General features: G+C 38.8%; 1 protein-coding gene across 4 annotated transcripts; it reads right to left on the minus strand.

Annotated features, from left to right (window-relative positions):
• Positions 1 to 85: 85 nt before the first annotated feature.
• On the minus strand, positions 86 to 20,459 carry LOC139937614 (uncharacterized). 4 transcript variants are annotated; one of them, XM_071932840.1, is made up of 14 exons: positions 20,336 to 20,459; positions 17,624 to 17,801; positions 16,548 to 16,659; positions 15,079 to 15,184; positions 14,426 to 14,683; positions 9,844 to 10,136; positions 9,122 to 9,399; positions 7,385 to 8,339; positions 6,149 to 6,413; positions 4,669 to 4,850; positions 3,136 to 3,338; positions 2,286 to 2,379; positions 1,416 to 1,617; positions 86 to 1,385 (listed from the first exon to the last, which is right to left on the minus strand). In XM_071932840.1, exons 2-14 carry the CDS (start codon positions 17,758 to 17,760, stop codon positions 1,363 to 1,365), a joined length of 3,108 nt encoding a protein of 1,035 aa, XP_071788941.1. In that variant the 5' UTR covers positions 17,761 to 17,801; positions 20,336 to 20,459; the 3' UTR covers positions 86 to 1,362. The 4 variants fall into 4 exon arrangements, with proteins under 4 accessions (XP_071788941.1, XP_071788937.1, XP_071788939.1 ...); XM_071932836.1 differs by having other exon boundaries at positions 86 to 1,617; XM_071932838.1 differs by having other exon boundaries at positions 86 to 1,617; positions 20,357 to 20,435.
• Positions 20,460 to 20,504: the final 45 nt, after the last annotated feature.

Raw genomic sequence — 20,504 nt, forward strand, 5'->3', positions numbered from 1 at the left:
GCAATCTGTATCTGCAAAAAAGATTATCTTGAATGCTCAGCTAACCTGTGTGCTTGTGTATGTAAATGGACTCAGAACCTTACTGTTTTATTCTGGGCGTTTAATGTAGCAGATTTTTCAACTGTACAAGAGTTGTACATTTATGTAGGTACATTTCATCAACTCTTTAAAGCACTGGACACTATATTGGTAATTACTCATAATAATTGTTAGCATAAAACCTTACTTGGTAACGAGTAATGGAGAGCTGTTGATAGTATAAAACATTGTGAGAAACGGCTCCCTCTAAAGTAACAAAAAGTAATTTCTCACTCAAATATTCTAATTTGATTTTGAGACCTTAGAACAACATTTTGAGGTCTTGCAATCGGGCATCTGAAAGCACACAACTTGTGCAATAAGGGCATATTCATTCATCCAATATTTTCTCACAACTTCGATTTGTTATTTTATGCATATGTTGAGATACACCAAGTGAGCAGACTGGTCTTTGACAATATTACCATTAGTGTCCAGTGTCTTTCATCCCATTAGGCCATTCTGTATCTTCCAGTCATAGTCTAAACTGTACTCTACATGTATATGGTCATGTTATATTGTACACATTATTAAGTAATAAATTAATTAAAATTACTAACTTGGTGGACGTTCATGTTATTTTTTTTCTGCAAAAGATTCAAATTACTGTGTTTTATGGAAGAAAACTCTGTGTTCGGTGTTTAAGTTCAAAGCATCAACCTGGACGGATTTGTGATGTATTTATTTTAGAATAGCTATTTACAACTTCAAAATTTAAAAATACATGGACGGATTAATCTTATGCAACTTTTTGACACTTATACAAACTCAACATATCATAAGATATGTACATATGTACATATTTTTACAAATGTAAATTAGGGCAACGAATATCTATGCATTCCATAGAAAATACCCATTCATAGAAAAATGCACTATTTGTGAATTAAGTACCCACATGTTCCTTAAAGGAACATGTTGCCTTGGATTGGTTGAGGTGGTCTTTGCAAAGTGTTTGTAACCGATTGTTATGAAATACCAATGGGTAAAAAGATGTAGAATACAATGATTGACACAAACATACCTCGAAATTGCACAGTTTTCCTTTTACCTTATCGACTACCGGGGTCGGCCATTTATGGGAGTCAAGTGTATCGATTTTATAAAAAAAAACGGTTACAAACGTTTTTTATAGACCAACTCGTCCGATCTAAGGCAACATGTTCCTTTAAGCACCCAATGGTTACCTTATGGGTACCAATTTCAACCCCATAGACCAACTTGTTAGTGTTTTGTGAGTACCATAGAACCCATTATCACATCGTGGGTGATTTGATCTCTCAGTTACCTAGTTGGTGATTTGGTACCTATGGGTGACAAAGTGGGTGATTTGGTACCTATGGGCGACAAAGTGGGTGATTTCTTCCCCATGGGTGACAAAGTGGGTGATTTGCTACCTTTGGCCGACTTTGCAAATTTCCGAGCTTTCTCTACCGAGCGTTCCTTCTGCTGAGCCTCTTTCATCTTTTGCTCATCTTCTAATTCTTTCTCCTTCTCCTTCTCTTCTGCCTCCAGCTTTTCTTGGAGCTCCTTCCTCCACTGGAATAAGAAGCATCAAAAATATTTTAACAAATGCATGGGCCAAAATTAAAGGCAGTGGACACTACTGGTGTTTACTCAAAACAGCTCCCTCTGAAGTAACATAGTTTTTGAGGAATAAGTAATTTTCCATGAATTTGCTTTTGAGACCTTAGATTTTGAGGTTTCGAAATCAAGCATCTGTTAAACCAAAAGTAGTATCAACATGGGGTCTCAACAGCATTTAAGTATAGGTTATGCTGTTTTCAAATGAATAACAAAATAACAAATGACACGAGTCAACAAACGACTCATTTTGCTTGATCATTTCACAAATGTCTTTATTATTATTTTATGGACAAGGAAGTCTATTTCAGAAATCATTAATAATAATAATACACTGTTTTTATATAGCGCTTTTTTCACGGGGTGTCTCAAAGCGCTTCCCATATTATTACCCCTGGTCACTGGGCCTTAAATCATTCCTTAAACCATCTCAGCTCCCTGGGGAGTATACAGCCTGTGCAACATTTATATGCGCTACTCGGCTAAACCAATCACAAGAACCATCTCTGCCCTCTTCTCTCTGAAGAGGAGCAATAATAGTTAAGTGTCTTGCTCAGGGACACAAGTGTAACAACCTGGATTCGAACCCACACTCTGCTGAACAGAAGCATTGACAATCTCACCTGATCCTCAACAATTCTCTTGAGGTCCAAGCTCGTCCTTGTATTGAAATTAATTGTTGGTTCATCAAGAGCTGTGGCCAACAAAATCTCATTCCTAAAAAAATACAAGTTGACAAATAAATTGTATAGGAATAAATAGTTAATAGAGCACTCTTACTCGGGGTACCACAGCGCTTTACAAGAAACAGTATAAAAAGCAAATAAACAATGGAAATTTAAAAAGCTTGCACTTAAAATAGCTTAAAGGGAAGCGTCAACAAATGCCATTTTCTTTTACTGGTTTAGTTGCGTCTGTGATGATATGCCAATGGTGTATTTTTTACTTTAAAAATGAAGAAAACTTATCAGTCTATCAGAAAGTATTCACAGCAAGATTTGAAGAACATTTTAGTGTGTATTGCAAATTAAATACCACTATCAATCCACTTAAAGGCAGTGGACACTATTGGTAATTACTCAAAATAATTATTGTCATAAAACCTTACTTGGTAATGAGTAATGGGGAGAGGTTGATAGTATAAAACATTGTGAGAAACGGCTCCCTTTGAAGTGACGCAGTTTTGGAGAAAGAAGTAATTTGATTTTGAGACCTCAAGTTTAAAACTTGAGGTCTCGAAATCAAGCATCTGAAAGCACACAACTTCGTGTGATGGGTGTTTTTTTCTTTCATAGTTATCTCGCAACTCCGACGACCGATCGAGCTCAAATTTTCACAGGCTTGTTATTTTATGCATATGTTGAGCTACACCAAAGGAGAAGACTGGTCTTTGACAATTACCAATAGTCTACACTGTCTTTAATAACACAAAAACTCCGAACACTTCGTAAAGTTCTTCCTCCGTCAACTTACTTTAGAGAGAGCCTGTTAGGCCCAGTCCTCAGTGGCTGTTTGGGCTTGGGCAGTTCCACTTTACGACGAGGGGGTCTCTTAGTCACTTCAACGGGAGGTGCAAGAGGTGGCAGGTATGCGGCTGCTAGACCTGCTGCAAGTCTAGAACTGATGGAGCGAGAAATCAAAGCTTTCTGCATCTGGGTTTCTATATGAGCCTCGACCTGAATAGAACGTCAAGTTCAAAAGATAGGTCAATGTTTGAACAAATCCACCCCCCCCCCAAAAAAGGCAAAAAACAAAAACACCCCAACACAAACCAAACACCCTAAAAACAATCAAAACAGGGGTCGATTTCACAAAGAGTAAGGACTAGTCCTAACTTAGGACTAGTCCTAGGTTATATACAAATTACATGGATAGTCTTAAGTTAGGACGAGTAACTGGTCCTAACTCGAGATAAGACTAGTCCTAACTCTTTGTGAAATCCACCCCTGATTGTGATTTCTATGCAATATCCCTTGCAAATTATCCTCAAAGAAACTTCCTGATCCCATAAATAATATAATAGCTTACGAAGTATGCGACCAGGGCCCAATTTCATGGCACCACTAACTGCCGAAATCTGCACTTTCGATCACCATTCTCCGCATGCAAGGCAAGCCCCAGGAGTAGGTGGCAACGTGCCCCTGTGACAGTTGTCACAATTTTTTTAGCAAGCGCGAACACCCCTGTTTACTTTGGTTCAATCCCAGGAGTTTCAGCCAATCAGGGGTAATGTTTATAGGCAGTATTGCTGTTAGAGAGAGCATTAGAGTGGCAACCCATGTTGACCGGGCAGTCTGAGTGACAATCTTTTCTTGGTCTCTTGTACGGAAGGGTTCCATGAAGCAAGATTTTGCGATGAGAGAAACCTCTAGGATGTAGAGGAAAATTAATATAACTGGTGGAACATTGATATAATTGTATCTATATTGAATTGCGGATTTAACTTAGTGTTAAACGTTGAAAGAGTTGAAGTGAACAAACACTCAAGAATTACTTTGAATATTACTTTACCTCCATGCTTTCAGTGAGTAAATTTAATGGCTGATTTGAGATTTGGATTGAAGTCGAAACGATACCAAAAAGTAAAATGTATTTACAAAGATTTCAAGCCTGTGTTTAAATTGTAGAAAACTTTAAGTTGGTAAATGTACCGTGCTATATCTGTAACACTCATGATTTATTGTTTTTAAATTAATGTAAATAAACTTAATTGTTGTTGTGTTGTAAATCTGTCTTGTTTGCAAAATCATTTGTCATATTTTCGGAACCACATATTAGTTATATCAGCCGTGACCAAAAGGTGGTGACAACAGTTGATTTGGGTCGATAGCCCAAATCAGTTAAGCGAGCTCTCACCTTCAAGTGGCCATCCAGCCTTGTGAGTAGGGCGATGTGTTATTAAACAAATAAATAAATAAATAACAATAAACTCATTCATCATATAAACTATTAAAAAAACGGCCAAACATGCAATAGATTATTTAGAATAAGAAATAATGACGATACCTGTCCAACTCTGAATGCCTCGAGAACCCTCTGGTCTTTCTCCTTGGAGTGGCACCTCATGACAGCATTCCAGGCAACTGTCCTCATACCCTCTTGGAGTTTCTCTGTACTGGTGCAGCGTGTGACCTTAATCAGACCCAAAATGGCGCCATAGCGGACTCGCCAACCCCAGTGTGATGAGTCTACGCATGAAATAAAAAAAAGGAGTAGGTTTAATGGTACTTGTTTATTGGTTTTTGTACAAACTTAAACAGCTACCTGAGCGGAATGTTTTCAACAGAAATGGTATTTTTACTTGTTTATAATGCACTTGTTCACCATTTTAATGTAATTTTGATATGTGTACACTTCTGCACTTTTTGTAATTATCGATTAAAAAATCAGGCCCCTACCTAAAGGTTTTTTGAAAAACTAATAACACTTCTGCCGTTGAGAGCGGGCGTCAAAGGACAATGCCGCTGACGTCATTTGTGGGAGTTTGCTTTGTTATACATCCACGCTGCAACAAAGCGGCTTTATCTACTTATGACGTTTTGAGAGTGATTACGTAACGGGGCTTTTCGCAAATCTCGCAGAAAAGCTCTGGACAAGGGCATACAAAATGATTGTTTTTTTTACACAATTGAAACCTATTTATAATCATATGACTCGATTTCCTTATTCATCGAAAACATTTTAAGTGGAATTCAGCAAAGGTCACGACTTGACATTTTCGTTCAAGCAGGTCTTTAATATCCTTAGTGTTTTGTCTCATTAGAGTGTCATATCCGAGCAGTTTAGAGTATTGAATTTAAGTTCTATTGGTTTGATCATCAGGGTGTGGGTTTGAATCCCAGGAGTGACACTTGTGTCCATGAGCATGAGCAAGACACCTCACTATAATTGCTTCTCTTCAACAAACTATGGATCACCTCCTGAGATGCCCCCTACTGGAGCAAGAATGCAAAACTGAGGACCTTGCAGAGTACAATGAATTTGCTAGGAACTGAGTCCACCAGTTCTGGCTGAAACACAGTATCTAGTGTGTGACACGATAGGGACTTTTCGTTTTCGACGACGGATGGTTCTGCGACGGTTGTTCAGCTAAACGTTGTCGTTTTCAGCACAACGAAGATTCATCCCAAGCACTGTCGTAGAAATTGAGGGACGACCGTCCTCAAAGCCGACGCATGCGCAGATGACGCCAAATGTCATTTTTACTGTCGCAGAACCATCCGTCGTCGAAAACGAAAAGTCCCTGATAAGAAGACGAAGAAGAACAAGGAGCATAAATGGGTACAAGGGTAATAAGAATTGTGTTTAAAAAAGCCTTCAGAGCTCCACGGTAGGCCAAGGTACCCCTTATCAGGGACATGAGAAAGATTACAGGAGTGTTATTGGCCCAATGACAAGGGCACAAGTGCGTTGATATGTTTTTGTAAAATGCGCTTTAAAAAGAGCTCTGTATAATTGTTATTGAACAAGGTTGTTAAAGTTATACCTTTAACTTCATCACTGTCAACTTTTCCATGGTACTCTGCCAAGTCCAACAGCCCTGCGCTCACCAGATTGTACCACTCTTCATCATTCCCTCTAGCCCTGGTACCCGTGGACATGTAAGGCCCGTAGCCTTTCTTCTTGCAGCCAACGAGGGCGGTTCGTTGAATCTCTGATGTGTTGCCATGGAGACAGAGATGAGACATGAGCTCAGTGTATGTGAAGCTTACCTCCCATGGCCAACCACTGAGTCCCTGGGCCTCTAACAACTGAACATGGAAATAAAAATCACGTTATCTTCAATCAAAGTCAGTTTAAAAAAACACAAACAAATCTATAAGCCATTTTGAGAAATGGCGGACACAATACTATAAGCCTTCTTGAGGTATAGCTGACGAGACACGAGTGTACTGTTTGGTTTGGGTGTATACACACAAAATTTCCCAAACCTTATGGAGTTGTAGCATTGTGTCCACCGTATCTATAAAAAAAAAGGCTTATGACACTCATAGGTTTGGGTAAAATTTGTCTGTATTCACCCACACCAAACAGTGCACTCCTATAGAGTCCACCATATCTCAAAAGGGCTAAAAGAAAAAAAGAAAAAAAGACTTTTATCATTTTATAATATATAGAAAGGTTTGTGGTAACACCCCAACTCATTAGAGATAGTCATTACATGGTGTTACCGCAAACCTTTCTATATCGTATTTCCACCATGCAAAGTGTCAAATCCTACTTATTTTATCATTTTGTTGATCATGTCTACCCGTTATTACCCTGGACTCCAATAAAAGAGAAAAGGATTTGAATGATAGTGCAAGGCGTTCTTGCTCTGCTTAAAAAAAAAATCCCCCCAAAACTAAACCCTAAAAATGGGAGAGCAAAGAGAAGTTCTTGATTGACAGAGCTGACAAAAATGAGGGTCCCAATATGACAAAGTCTTCAATGATTTGTGTGACAAAGTTGTACTGTGTGCACATAAAGCGAAACAACGCCCTTATTCATCTCATTTCTTTCAGACATGGAATAGTGTAGACATGGTTAAAGAAAGATGACAGCTTGCTCTAGTTCAAGTTCATGTACACAAGTACCCATCTTGAGACGCATTATTGCTGTCATGCAAATGCAACCTTTTAAAAGAAATACCTGTACAATCTATATTAAATTTCGCCAAGAAAATTGTCTCAAGTGCTTTACTTTCCCATTAAAAAAATGTCAGAATGAATTTTGAGCTCACATGCTGAGCTGCTAGATCCGATGCTCTTTTAGTCTTGGCTGCTTTGTTGTAATCAACACTGCCAGTAGTATTGGAGTAGTACGCCATGTTAGGCACAGGATCAATAGTAACAGACTTGGCGCTATTACTCTTTCTTGTTCCCTCACTCCGTCCGGACCCTCCCCTTAAGTTTGACTTCTTTGGGAGCTCTTCCTCTTCTTCATCTTGGTCTGCCGGCTCAATGTCAAAACTGACTTCTCGTTTTAGCTTGATGCCATCAGGGAACATCTGAGCCGATTCTGGAGGTAACGATAACGCTATCTTTGTCACGTCGTCCTCATTGGCGTCCACCTCACTCTCATCTCCAGGTTCAAGGTCACTATCTCCGATCGAACCCGAGGGTACATCTAACCCAGAAGGAAGTGGGATGTCACCCGCTGAGTTCAAACTCTCTCGAGCACTGCTGAAGTTGGGCAGTGTGGACGGGGTGCTCCCATGGGATGCCTTCTGGCCGAAACTGCTGGGGCTGGTCAATAGCTCAGCATGTTTCTCTTGTGGGGTATCGATGAGGACGCATGTTGATGTGTTCCTCGTTGACTTTAAAAACGAGCCTCCACTGAGGTCACTCAAATGCTTGCCGTCTGTGAAATCAGACTGGAGTCCGAGTCGAATGCCTTTCTTTCCTGATTGATGTGTGGAGTCATCAGTCAGCTTGAAATCAGCCGAGTGGAAATCACTGAGTGTACCTTGACTCAATCCACTCACAATGGACTCTAGCTCATTCTCCTCTGACTTGCCCTCTAGCTCTTCAGTCTTGTTACTCTCCTCTACGTCTGCTTCGGGGGAGGTTTGGGTTCTCGGCATCGGGGTGGTACTTGGGAGTACACCCCTTGCTAAATTCTGCAGGGTTTTAAGGACGGTGATGTCATTCTTTGCCGTTTCAGCGATGATACGTAATGCACACAAAGCATCCACCCTGCACCAAGAAAGAGAGAGGCAGAGTTTGTCAATGACAAAAGTACATTCAAGTCCAATTTACAAATAATTCAGGTTTATTTTTACTAGAAAGCACAAAAAGGTTGCTGACAACTTGATCAAGGCAAAATTTAGAGACACAAAAGAAAGGAAGGGAATGGGTCTCACATCAAATAACGGTTGTTTACCTGTAGGGCTAGTGCAATTTGCTTACAACAGTTTTAAAGTAGTGTAAACAGTTAGAAATGCAAACTTTAAGACACTGGACACTATTTGTAACTGTCAAAGACCAATCTTCTCATTTGGTGTATCTCAACATATGCAAAAAATAACAAACCTGTGAAAATTTGAGCTTGATTAGTTGTCAGAGTTGCGAGATAATAATGAAAAAAAAAACACCCTTGTCAAACGAAGTTGTGTGCTTTCAGATGCTTGATTTCGAGACCTCCAACTCTAAATCTGCGGTCTCAAAATCAAATTCGTGGGAAATTACTTCTTTCTCGAAAACTACGCCACTTCAGAGGGAGCCGCTTCTCACAATGTTTTATACTATCAACCTCTCCCCATTACTCGTGACCAAATGAGGTTATATGCTAACATAATTATTTAGAGTAATTACCAATAGTGTCCACTGCCTATAAGATTAAGATTAAACTGGCAGGAATGCAATCTATCAATTATTAATAAAGTGCAGTTTAAAAAAGTTGAACACTCTGATCTGATTTGAAACGCAGGAAAATTATCTTTTTCGTACCAGTTTATACACCAACAAAGTTTGCTTACCAGTGTTCAGTAGATAGCGTACTACCACACATTGACAGCGCTCTTACAGCTTCCTTAAATCCACCACTCAGATGAACAACGCAACGCCATACATCCAGGCTGTGCCAAAGTGTTGGACTCAGGTCATGTATACTACTCTGGAAGCCTGTATGGGTTCGTTGCTTCACAGCGTTGCCATCCATGTGAATGGGAGTATCTACTGGGCTCATCAATGGTAGCTTAGGGGAGGGGCTAGGGGAGGGGCTAGGGGAGGGGAGTTCTTCATCCTCCTCCAAAATCTGTTGAAAGAATATTTCCATTGATGAATAAATTTCCTAAAAACATAAACATTCAAAGAATTTGCATTTTTGCATTGGGGTGCTATTTTGCCTTGCACAGATTATTAAAAATCATCAACATCAGCTGTTGATTTCACCAAACTCATCCTAACTTAGGATTATTCTTAGGACTTAGGACAAGTTAAGTTACGCATCCATTAGGACGTTATTGAACCCATAACTCCAGCTTGCTCGACTTAAAAATACCCAACCCTTAATCCCTAGAAAATACATATCTCTGTGTCAAATGGAATTATGGAAGGATTTGCGAATGGACCCCACTCAAACAGAAAAATACTTGCACCAAATTGGTCCGAGCAACAAATTTTGCACTGAGAGTGTTTAAAAAAGGACGATAGACATTGCATTACAGTATCTATTTGTACTTTTTTCCCCTTCAAGTACCTGATCTGGGTGACGGCCGCTTGCGACATCAAATTCAGACGGTGCATCAGGCTCTTTTTGAGACATCATCTCAACCTGAGTTTTCTGGAGTGTTGCCTTGGGTGGGGCTTGGGGTGTGGCCTGGGGTGTGGCCTGGGGTGTGGCATGGGGTGTGGCCAGGGGTGTGGCATTGGTCATGCCAGGGTCATCGATCAGTATATCCTCCACAACCAATCTGCCCACTTCAGAGATGAAACGCAGACAGAGATGTGCCCCTGGGTAGGGGCTGTAGGCCTCCTCACACTCCCTTACACCTGCGTGGATAGTTCAGATTATCCAAACTAATTATTATTGAATCAGTAGAACATATCATTATCTAAGCCAGGGCGACTACTGAAATTTACTAGTCAAATTTGAAATAGTTGCAACTACGACACTAGTAGCAACTAATTTTTAATTCTGAAGAATTCACAGGCGAAAGGTAGTTATATTCATGCTAAAAGGATTAAGGCTGGCTGAAAGTCGGTTGCGCGATGGAAATCTTGACGCGCATTCATAAAAAGACACAGTTTTTAGGTCTCAGTCTTAGGTTCGTGCACAAGATTTCCATCGTGCGATCATCGCGCCGCGACTGACTATAAACCGGCCTTATAGGGCTTGTGTAACTGATGTCTGATTGCGTTTTGTATGTAAATTATGTTGTGGTGAATAGTTGTGAGCGTCACAATGGTTCACCAAACAGGTAGCGTTATTAGACGCAATGACACATTAAACGAGTAGTTATGAACAACAGTAATCGCTACTCGATTATCAGCAATCAATAGTCGCGACTACGACACTAGTCGCCCAGGGGTCGATTTCACAAAGAGTCAAGATTGATCTTAACTGCAAATCAATCGCAGTTGCTTAGTAAAGTGTGATGTCATAATAAAAATCACTTCCAGATGATGACCCTACTCTAATTATGTTTCTTCTCCCCCTCATTAAATAGCTTTGCTTTTTGGTTATTCCTTAATAAACATTGTTTGTACTCTTTTTTCATGAAGTATGGAAATAAATAAAATTTTGAATTGAATTTAATTGAACTATGGCGATATACTGACAACTCATCTTGCCGTGAATCATAGTGCTTTGTAAAATCGAGCCCAGGCCTAAGAATATCACTATACATATGTGACCCAGTCTGTGAAAATGAGTCAGATGTCGCCCAATGCATTAGTAAGTTATGGACAGTTTAATGTAGAAAATATAAAAAAAAAATTTTTCCCCCATTTTTTATATATATATATTTTTTAAAACTGTTATCTATAATTGTTTGCATGGTTAACCTTTTAAAAAACAAATTTGTGATATAACAACAATTTTGTGATCATACTTTTGTCTAATTTGTATCCTTTTGCGTGAAACAATACACATTAATTTTACACAAAATAAAAAAAAAACAGGAAAAAAACATGATGAAACAAATTTTGACATAATTTTCCTTTGTAGGTTGAATGATAGTGACAACTTTCTTGAAAGTACAATATATTGTGACACTGCACATTGTGTGCATCACTGCTTTGGTGTGTGTGTGTGTGTGTTGAAGGTATATAACATGCCTCTTCTTATTTTAAAACAAGTGTTGTTCATGCAATCCAGATGAACCAGAAAAGTTTGGTTGGGTCGTGCAATGTGTATACAAATATCACATATTTCATATTATGACTAAAAGGTAACTGACAAGACCAATTCGAGATAATGCATTCATACAAATACTAAGCATGCAGACACTGAATCAAATCACAATGGAAGTTCTAACTTTAAACCAAACTCCCCGGTTTCCTAAATATTTCTTGAAACTTCCAGAATCTTGCAGTGCAATAAGAACTCCACAATCCAACTTTTGGACCCTGGATATTGGCACTATGCTTGACCTCTATGCAGTGGTGTAACCAGACAATTTATTTATTTATTTAACTTTAATTTGTTTTTGTAGCGGGAGGGGGCATGAGGGGTGCTGGGATTGTGGTGGTGGTGGGTGGGTGGGGGGGGGGGGGGGGGGACACAACTCCTTCTACCCCTCTTAGATAATGATGGTTGGTTTGGGTTTGCAGTACTAAATCCATCATATTGTGACAGAACCTGGGGGTGGATTTTAAAAGATTTGCCATGCCTTACAAACGAGAAGTCACTGTGCCATGCAATTGGTGAAAGATAATTTTGTAATGACAGTGGGTGCTTGTCTAGCAGCATGCATCACAGAGAAGACAGTGAAGGCCCAGTCACACAGGTCCCAAGAACGAGAACGAAAACGATAACAATAAAAATGCACGCCCTTGATTGGTTGAAAGAGCTTGGGCGTATTCTACATGGAGCATTTCAACCAATTGAGTGGGTGCATTTTTATCGTTCTCGTTTTCGTTCTCGTTATCGGGGCCTATGTGACCGGGCCTTTAGTTCATGAATTCACTCAAGAATGCTCTTCTTACCTTCAACTATTGCTAAAAGTGTCCATTTTCAAAAAGTAAAACAAGCAGATTATTGGATGTTAAATTAGGCTCAATCAATGAAAGTCAGAGGCACAAATCACACAATAGGAGTACTGATGCACTATCATAAATGGTCCTGTAAATTAACACAATATCTGCTATATCAAAAAATGTTGCACTTTCAAGGTAGGGTCATACTTCAATAATGATCCTTAATACAAATTGTTAAAAACAATTCCTGAAAGCTTATTTTTTTAAATATGTTAATAGTAGTAAGCATCCTGCAAAATTATTTTTAACGAAGTGCCCCTACTAGAAAGCAATAACAGTACTTCCAAATAATTGAGTTTCTGATCAGCAGAGTGTGGGTTTGAGTCCCGGTCATGACACTTAGACCATGGGATGATCGCTAGAATTGTTCAAAACCGTAGTCCCCACTTTTGGACCACGCAATTTTTGTATGTAGGTATGAAATAAAATACAGAACATCCATTTCTTGCTGTTGCTTGGCAAAAATCCTGCACCGTATCCCGAAAAGAAACAATTACGGCGACAAATAGTGATCTAAAAATCCTCGGAAGCCTGCGATTTGGGTGACGTCATTCGAAGCGTTATCGTGTTTCGTTCCCACACTGTCTGTTATAACATACAGTGTAATTCTTCAAACCCCTGAATAAAAGGATGCCGATTTACAGGCTCATTCGACAAAATTATAAGTTATGACACAAGCGCGAGTGGAAATACGAACAAAATAGTGCGTCTGCGTCCCGTAACTCGGCCGCGCGTGTGATAATAAAAATTTAACACATGCACGTCGCTGCAACGAAAAACAAATGGCATTGTATTTGATGTTCAATGAATAAAAATCATGGATTTTTGTTGTAGGCCTTTGCATGTAATCCGACAGAAAAGGGGAAAATTTACTTCGTTCCCAATTATTACTTGGAAAAGGTTCTTGCACTGCCGTGAATGATTGGTCAATAGTCCCAGTGTATACAGACGTTGTCAAAAAATACTGTTATTGACCTAAAATGACCCAAAAATTGGTCTGTTCACGAACTGTGCAGTTTTAGAGCTTAGCAACAACCAAATTCGGATTCAGTACCATTGTAAACCCTTGTGCGTCAAATTTCATGCGGTCCGGAGATGGGGACCACGGAACCCCCAAAATAGGCCCCTTTTCAATACCCATCCCATGGTCTAACTTGTGCCCTTAAGCAAGACACTTAACCATTATTGCTGCATCCTTGGTATTGGATGTAAAGCCGTCGGTCCTGTGTGTTGAGTAAAGCACATAAAAGAACCCAGTGTATTATTGTAAACAGAAGGGGTTCGCCCCAGTGTTCCTGTTCTGATCTGAGCCCCAACTTCGTAGCACCAAAGGGTTTTACAAGGTCACTAAGGTGCATTTAGCAGCCACAGCCAGGAACACCGGAACCCCTTCTCTTTTTGATAAGTGCACTGGGCTCTTTTACATGGGTTACACAACACATGGGACCAACAGCTTTACGTCCCATCCAAAGGACGAAGCAATGGTTATAAGTGTCTTGCTTAAAGACACAAGTGTTACGACCAGGGGAATTCGAACCCACACCTTATGCTGATTACAAACACCAGAGCTCTTAACCGCTCGGCCATGACACATCCACTTCCAGAGATAATATAAGTTATCACACAAGCGCGCGTGGAATACGGAAAAATATAGCGCTTCTGCGTCCCATGTCCAATGAGGCCGATAGGACGCAGACGCGCTGTATTTTTCCATATTCCACAAGCGCGCATGTTATAACAAATTAATCTTCCAGTCTCACGTACACTGCGCAAAGTTTAAAATTTCAGAACTTTATTTCGCGACGAACAGCATGCACGCTCACAAAGTTTAGCATGTAATTTTGGCACTGTCCATATACGAAGCATGACGCATTGACATTAACAATACGCACTGTGTAATAAAAACAGAGAAAGTACAATAGGCTATAAAACAGAGTACATAGCATATATGTTTTTATCCCCCTGGTAGTTTGAGCATCTGATTGGTGGATTAGCGCGTACTGGAAGACAAAGCGCTATATAAGAATCTGTTATTCTTCTTATTATACATTATTAACATGAGCTTTTGTGGTTGGACATACCTGCTAAATATGTGATGAGTCTATTCTTATAGTCTGTGTAACCATTGAGGTGGCCGGCCATGTGATGATAGTACAATCTCAAGAACACTCCTTGTCCCATCTTCAGGAGTTTGATCTCCCCTATTCTCAGGAATGGTTGATCCATGGCATCAGTGCGCAACCAATACAATGTGGTCTCAGCTAGGTAGAACAGACTTGCAATATGGGGGGTTGCTAATGGAGCCTGGCTGAGGGATACGATCAGCATGTCCAGACACTCTGCTCAGTGAGGAATATTGATAGAAAAAAACAGCTAAGTTGGAAACATCAAAACCATAGCCATTATCATTGAAGAAGGTTCAACAACTCTCTCTATGAAATATATCTCCATAATCCAAGTTCACTCTGACCCACTTTATTTAAAAAACATCTAAAAAAACACCCATGTTGCATTACTTTATGTGATTTCAGATGCGTAATAAAAGGCTACAGCTGAAGTGAAAAATTACTTCTTTCTCAAAAACTACGTTACTTCAATTCAGAGGGAGCCGTTTCTCACAATGTTTATACCATCAACCTCTCCCCATTACTCGTTACCAAGTAAGGTTTCATGCTAACAATTTTTTTGAGTAATTACCAATAATGTATACTGCCTTTAAGGCCTTTGAGCTTACCTTCTTGTATTTTTCCTCTGCATTGTGCAAGCATTGAGAGTTCTGTCCAGGCTTTTGGGATATCGACATTCTTACCTCGACCTCCCTCAGTGATACCTGCTCTTCTCTATAAAATGAAACAAAACAGACATAAAGCAAATAAGAATATTAATTTTGGTTTTTCCAATACACCATATGTGCTAGCACTGTATACTCAGTACTTTCCCCGAGTCCTGTGAAAAAAATATCACAGGCATGTTACTTGGGTGGGATTCAAACCCACGACCCTTGCTATTCTAGAGCAGTAAAATTTTGATTTTACCAATACAGCGATGTGTGCTAGCACTGTATACTCAGTACTTTCCCGAGGCAGGTGGAATTCGAACCCACGACCCTTGCAATTCTAGAGCAGTGTCTTACCAACTAGACTACCGAGGTTACCCGGTAGCTAGAGGCAGTTAGAATCCTATGTTTTGGCATATGTTAATTTTGCATCGGGGATAAAGAATATTAATTTTGGTAGTTTACCTTTACACCGATGTGTATTAACATCTCTTAAAAGCAGTGGACACTTCTGGTAATTACTCAAAATAATTATAAGCATAAGACCTTACTTGGTAGGGAGTAATAGGGAGAGGTTGATAGCATAAAACATTGTGAGAAACAGCTCCCTCTGAAGTGACGTAGTTTTCGAGAAAGAAGTTATTTTCCACGAATTTGATTCCGATACCTCAGATTTAGAACTTGAGGTCTCGAAATCAAGCATCTGAAAGCACACAACTTGGTGTGACAAGGGTGTTTTTTCTTTCATAGTTATCTCGCAACTTCGACGACCAATTGAGCTCAAATTTTCACAGGTTTGTTATTTTATGCATATGTTGAGATACACTAAGTGAGAAGACTGGTCTTTGACAATTACCAATAGTGTCCAGTGTCTTTTGACAATTACCAATAGTGTCCAGTGTCTTTAAGATAGATATGGTTATTAAAGGGAAGGTTTAAGTTTGGTAATCACTACTGAAAAATAATGGCAATAAAGTCTTACTTGGTTAGAAGGACAGCAGCTTTTGATAGTATAAAGCTTTTGTGGATCATTTCACTCCGTAGTAATGTGGTTACGGAAAAATACATCATTTTTTATCTCTCAAAATTTGAATCTGAGAAATATTTCTGTCAGATACCAATCCCAAGAGTATGCAATTCAATTACGGGTTATTCTTCCTGCATTGACATAACCGCTCTGGATTTTTTGAGATGTCTCATAAAAAAAACCTGCTGGTGATTTACGAGCCAGGGTTAGGGTTAGGAAAAGGATTAGGAAATGAACCAGGAGTGTCGGAACAAAGGTGTGAAACTCTTTTAACAGGTCATTACAGCCCCAAAGGAGTAAACAATTTTAATGGCTGAGACCAATGATTCAAACTCGCAGTCGCCAAGTTTTTTATTCTTATTATAATAGAGATCATGAAATAAAAACATTGTTTGTTTACCTTGGTTCTGTTCAGCATTTTGTAGGCCAAGCCTTCCAATCTTTCTTTCTCATCCAGACTCGTAGCGCCATTGAACTGTTGAATAAAGCTTTCTGAGAGATCCAATGGGTTCCTGTGTGACCAAAAAAAGATAAATTTTCTGATCAGTCCAGTTGATCGCGCTTCAGATCAGCCGAGTGGGCTTAAGTTTGTCTTGTAAATCGGACAATAAAAGTTAATAAATTTGTAAAAAATACAGAGCTACCCATCTCCCTGTTAAAGTTGGTTTTATAACAAACATTTGCATAAACTCCCTCAGTTCCAGTGCCACTTGTATAGGTTTTCTAAAATTCTGTTAAAAGAAAAGAAAAAGTGTTTCTCACAAAAACAAAATGTATCATGCTGACTTGTGTTGCTTTGGTACATTCAAAAGCCAATTGCCTGAGTGATAGCGCCTTCTTGTGATAACATTATGGTATATGCCTGTTGTCGTTTAAAAAAAAAAGATTTGTGATACTTTTTAAAACTTGTGCGAGCATTGCAATTTCTTCTTGTTGAAGATCAATAAAGTTTTCTTATGTCAGTGTTGTTGTTTTAATTGAACTTAGACTCAAGTCAGACTCAAGTTGCCAATTTCATTGACTTGTTACTTGACTTGACGGAAAAATTACTTTTGACTTAACTCGACTTGAGGGGCTTTGTCACACAAAGTTGTGTGTGTTAAAATGGTTGATATCTAGACCTCAAATTCTAAATCTGAGGTCTTGATATCAAGTTTGTGTCAAATTACTTCTCTCTTGAAAACTATGGCACTTCAGAGGGAGCCGTTTCTCACAATGTCTTGTACATCAACCTCTCCCCATTACTCGTCATTAAGTAAGGTTTGAGTAATTATCAATAGTGTCCACTGCCTTTAAGACTAATCTTAGGACTTAGGACGAGTCCCAACCCTGCACTGGAGCATGCAGACCTTAATATAAGTCCCAAGTTAGGACGAGTTACTCGTCCTAACTCGAGATAAGACAAGTCCTAACTCTTTGTGAAATCGACAGCAGTGTCTTTAAGACTACAAACTCAAGATAATTAAAGGCCTATACCTGGCAGTTTGAGGGAGGCGTTGTGTCTTGACACTCTGAAGGTAGGTTTGCTGAAGCAATCTGTCCTGTAGCTCCTCTCGCTGGGATTGGGAAATAATCCCAAACTTATGTATGATCGGGACTCGTGTAATTGGCATGGTTGCAAATCTTCCTATTTAGTCAGGTACAAACAAACTTACTGTAGAAAAAAAGATAAAGTTGCAGGTTATTTACATTAGTTAGTGGTAGGCTACAGTCACATAACATAGGGACAACTTTTCGTATCACGCCAACACTTTTCCACCCATTTTTTTCAAACAGGGATAGGGGCCTAACTGATTGAGGTAACTTTAATAGCTACTATATTATTTCATATTGAATGAAAAAGAGTGGTGGCGTGATACGGAAACCTTTCCTAACATAGTTCCTTTAGCTCAGTCAATAAACAACTAAACACAGAATTTAAACTTATTTTTGGTGCAACAATTTGGTTAATTTTTTACTTCTGAAAGCTTTCTTGTGTTTTTGCCCGATTTTTTTTAACACACTGTGGTGTGATAAATGACATTCAAATGGACACAAAAGTCATTGATTTGGAGCAAAAAATAATATGAATAAATGACTAAAATATAATCAATTCGATATGGTCATCATAAGTACAAAAATTGATGTTTTCAAATGCCTGATCTGTTTCAATCACCTTTAATAGGAGTTTAGAAAAAGTACACAGTAGATGACGATTCTTTTTCAGTTTTTTGACACTGCTGAACTGGGTGGGGTGTGCGAAAGATCGATCATAGAGAAGTTAATATAAAAATGAGGACAGAGATTCACTAGGGTTATGACTGCAGATAAAGATATCAACTTAATTTTAACCTATCATAACTTATACTTCAGTTAAAAACTTAAAATAAAGGTTTTAAAAATAAATATTTTAGATCGCACAGCTTCACAAATACAGTCATTTGACCAGTTCGGGATCATTGACCGGTTCGGGATCACTTCAACTTTGCAATAACCAAATAATTATAACACTTCTCATTATTACCAATTTCTGTTGATAAATGTGAAGATTAACACCCATTAAACCAACAAACCCCCAAAAAGGTGCCAAACATCATCAGCAAATAAATTATGGCCGTTTTCCTGAAGGTTGTCTGCGAAATTGATCATTTTTTTGTTTAAAAATGTTGGTTGAAAAACACTGGTAAAACTTCTTACCTTTAGAATTGGAGTGCCGGGGCAAAAAATATTTATGTAAAATGATAAGAATGTGTAAAAAATAATTCCTGTAAATGCTGTGCAGTCATCTTGTTTTTTTGAGGAGACGAAGTTACCAAAATCTTCTTTGGGGGGACAACTTGCCCTTGACCAGTTCAGGATCACTCAACATCTCGTTGCGTCAAATGGTGCCACACTAACTTACTAATAAGTAAGGTAAAATCATACTACTGCAGTAGAAAGTTTTTTTAGTTGATTTTGAGAAACATTACTTAATGTCCCACAATTGGATATTAACAAATTCTTGTAGATTTTTTTTTGTGAGAAAATTAAACTTGGAGGGGTCAATAATGCTTTTTAGGTTCGCTTCACTTCTTCATTTGCCTTTGCTGTTGTTTTGTGGTTTTGTCGCTGGGTTTTTGCGCTGCTATTGAAGACACTTGCATGACATTCACTAAAGAAAGGAAGTCCAAGTCCATGCCAACACACCTCTGAAGTTTTGTGTCCTTGAGAGACAGTTTTATGAATGGGAGTATGGGTTTGCAATAAAGTGCACTCTACTGATTCAGAATAGATTCAACTGATCCTGAACTGGTCAAACAGGTGACGATACTTTTCTCAAAGCCCCTTCGAAAGGACTAATCTTTTTTTGTCAGTGAACACTTGGTGAGTTTTATGTCATGTTTAGGTAAACTGATAAACTTTTTTGTTTAAGAAATCAAAGAGATTGCAACCAAAAACAATGTGAATTCAAAAAGTGATCCAGAACTGGTCAAACGACTGTATTAGTGAGTAAGCTCAACCATCGGTCCACCATCCTAGTGCATCCCCTTACATACAATAATGGGACTATGACTATATCACTGACTGTATTTGTATGCTTAATTTTTAAAGCCATTTTTTTATATACACTTTTGGAACAAAACAAAAAAAGTTCACAGATTTACAGCTAACTTACAGGGTTTACAGAAGGTAATGGTGAAAGACTTCTCTTGAAATATTATTCCATGTATGAAATGCTTTACTTTTTGAGAAAACATTAAAACAATTATCAATTCTCGATATCGAGAATTACGGATTTATTTTAAACACATGTCATGACACGCCGAAACGTGCGGAAACAAGGGTGGGTTTTCCTGTTATTTTCTCCCGACTCCAATGACCGATTGAGCCTATTTAATTTTACACAGGTTTGTTATTTTATATTTTTTTGTGACACGAAGTGAGTGTGGGTCTTTCGACATCACTGACTGTTTACCGAAATTAAGTGTCCAATGGCTTTAATGTAATTGTTTTGAGTTAAACAAACAAGTTCACTGATTTAACCCTACCAATCATCCTGACCATGCTAACCTGAATCTGAAACTGAACGACTTAGTTAGTAGGCCTATTTGCTGCTGATTCTGAATCTGTCAACTGAAAAAAGTCAAAATTACGTATGCCTACGGCGACTAGAAATTAGAATAGAATACCACCAGCACAGTGTACACGTCTTATTATTGACAAACTTACTACTTCACTTAAAAAACGCACACAAGCATCAACTCGGCTGTCATTGTATCGGTAGCGGCTTTTATTAGAAAACAAATTCACCAACAACAGCGCCATCTTGTTTCTCTGAATCCATGGAAATGAGCCATGTCTGTTTCTTAACCTACCAAATCAGTTGACCAATAGCTGC

The sequence above is a fragment of the Asterias amurensis genome, chromosome 5, assembly GCF_032118995.1.
Source record: "Asterias amurensis chromosome 5, ASM3211899v1".
Lineage (NCBI taxonomy): Eukaryota > Metazoa > Echinodermata > Asteroidea > Forcipulatida > Asteriidae > Asterias > Asterias amurensis.

Excerpts from the sequence above, each read along its gene's own strand:
- LOC139937614 (XM_071932836.1), bottom strand. The coding sequence starts at position 17,760 with ATGCCAATTACACGAGTCCCGATCATACATAAGTTTGGGATTATTTCC. Across the intron at positions 15,185-16,547 it reads AAATGCTGAACAGAACCAAG|AGAAGAGCAGGTATCACTGA; the intron begins GTAAACAAACAA and ends TTCATTTTATAG. Across the intron at positions 3,339-4,668 it reads AGGCATTCAGAGTTGGACAG|GTCGAGGCTCATATAGAAAC; the intron begins GTATCGTCATTA and ends CGTTCTATTCAG.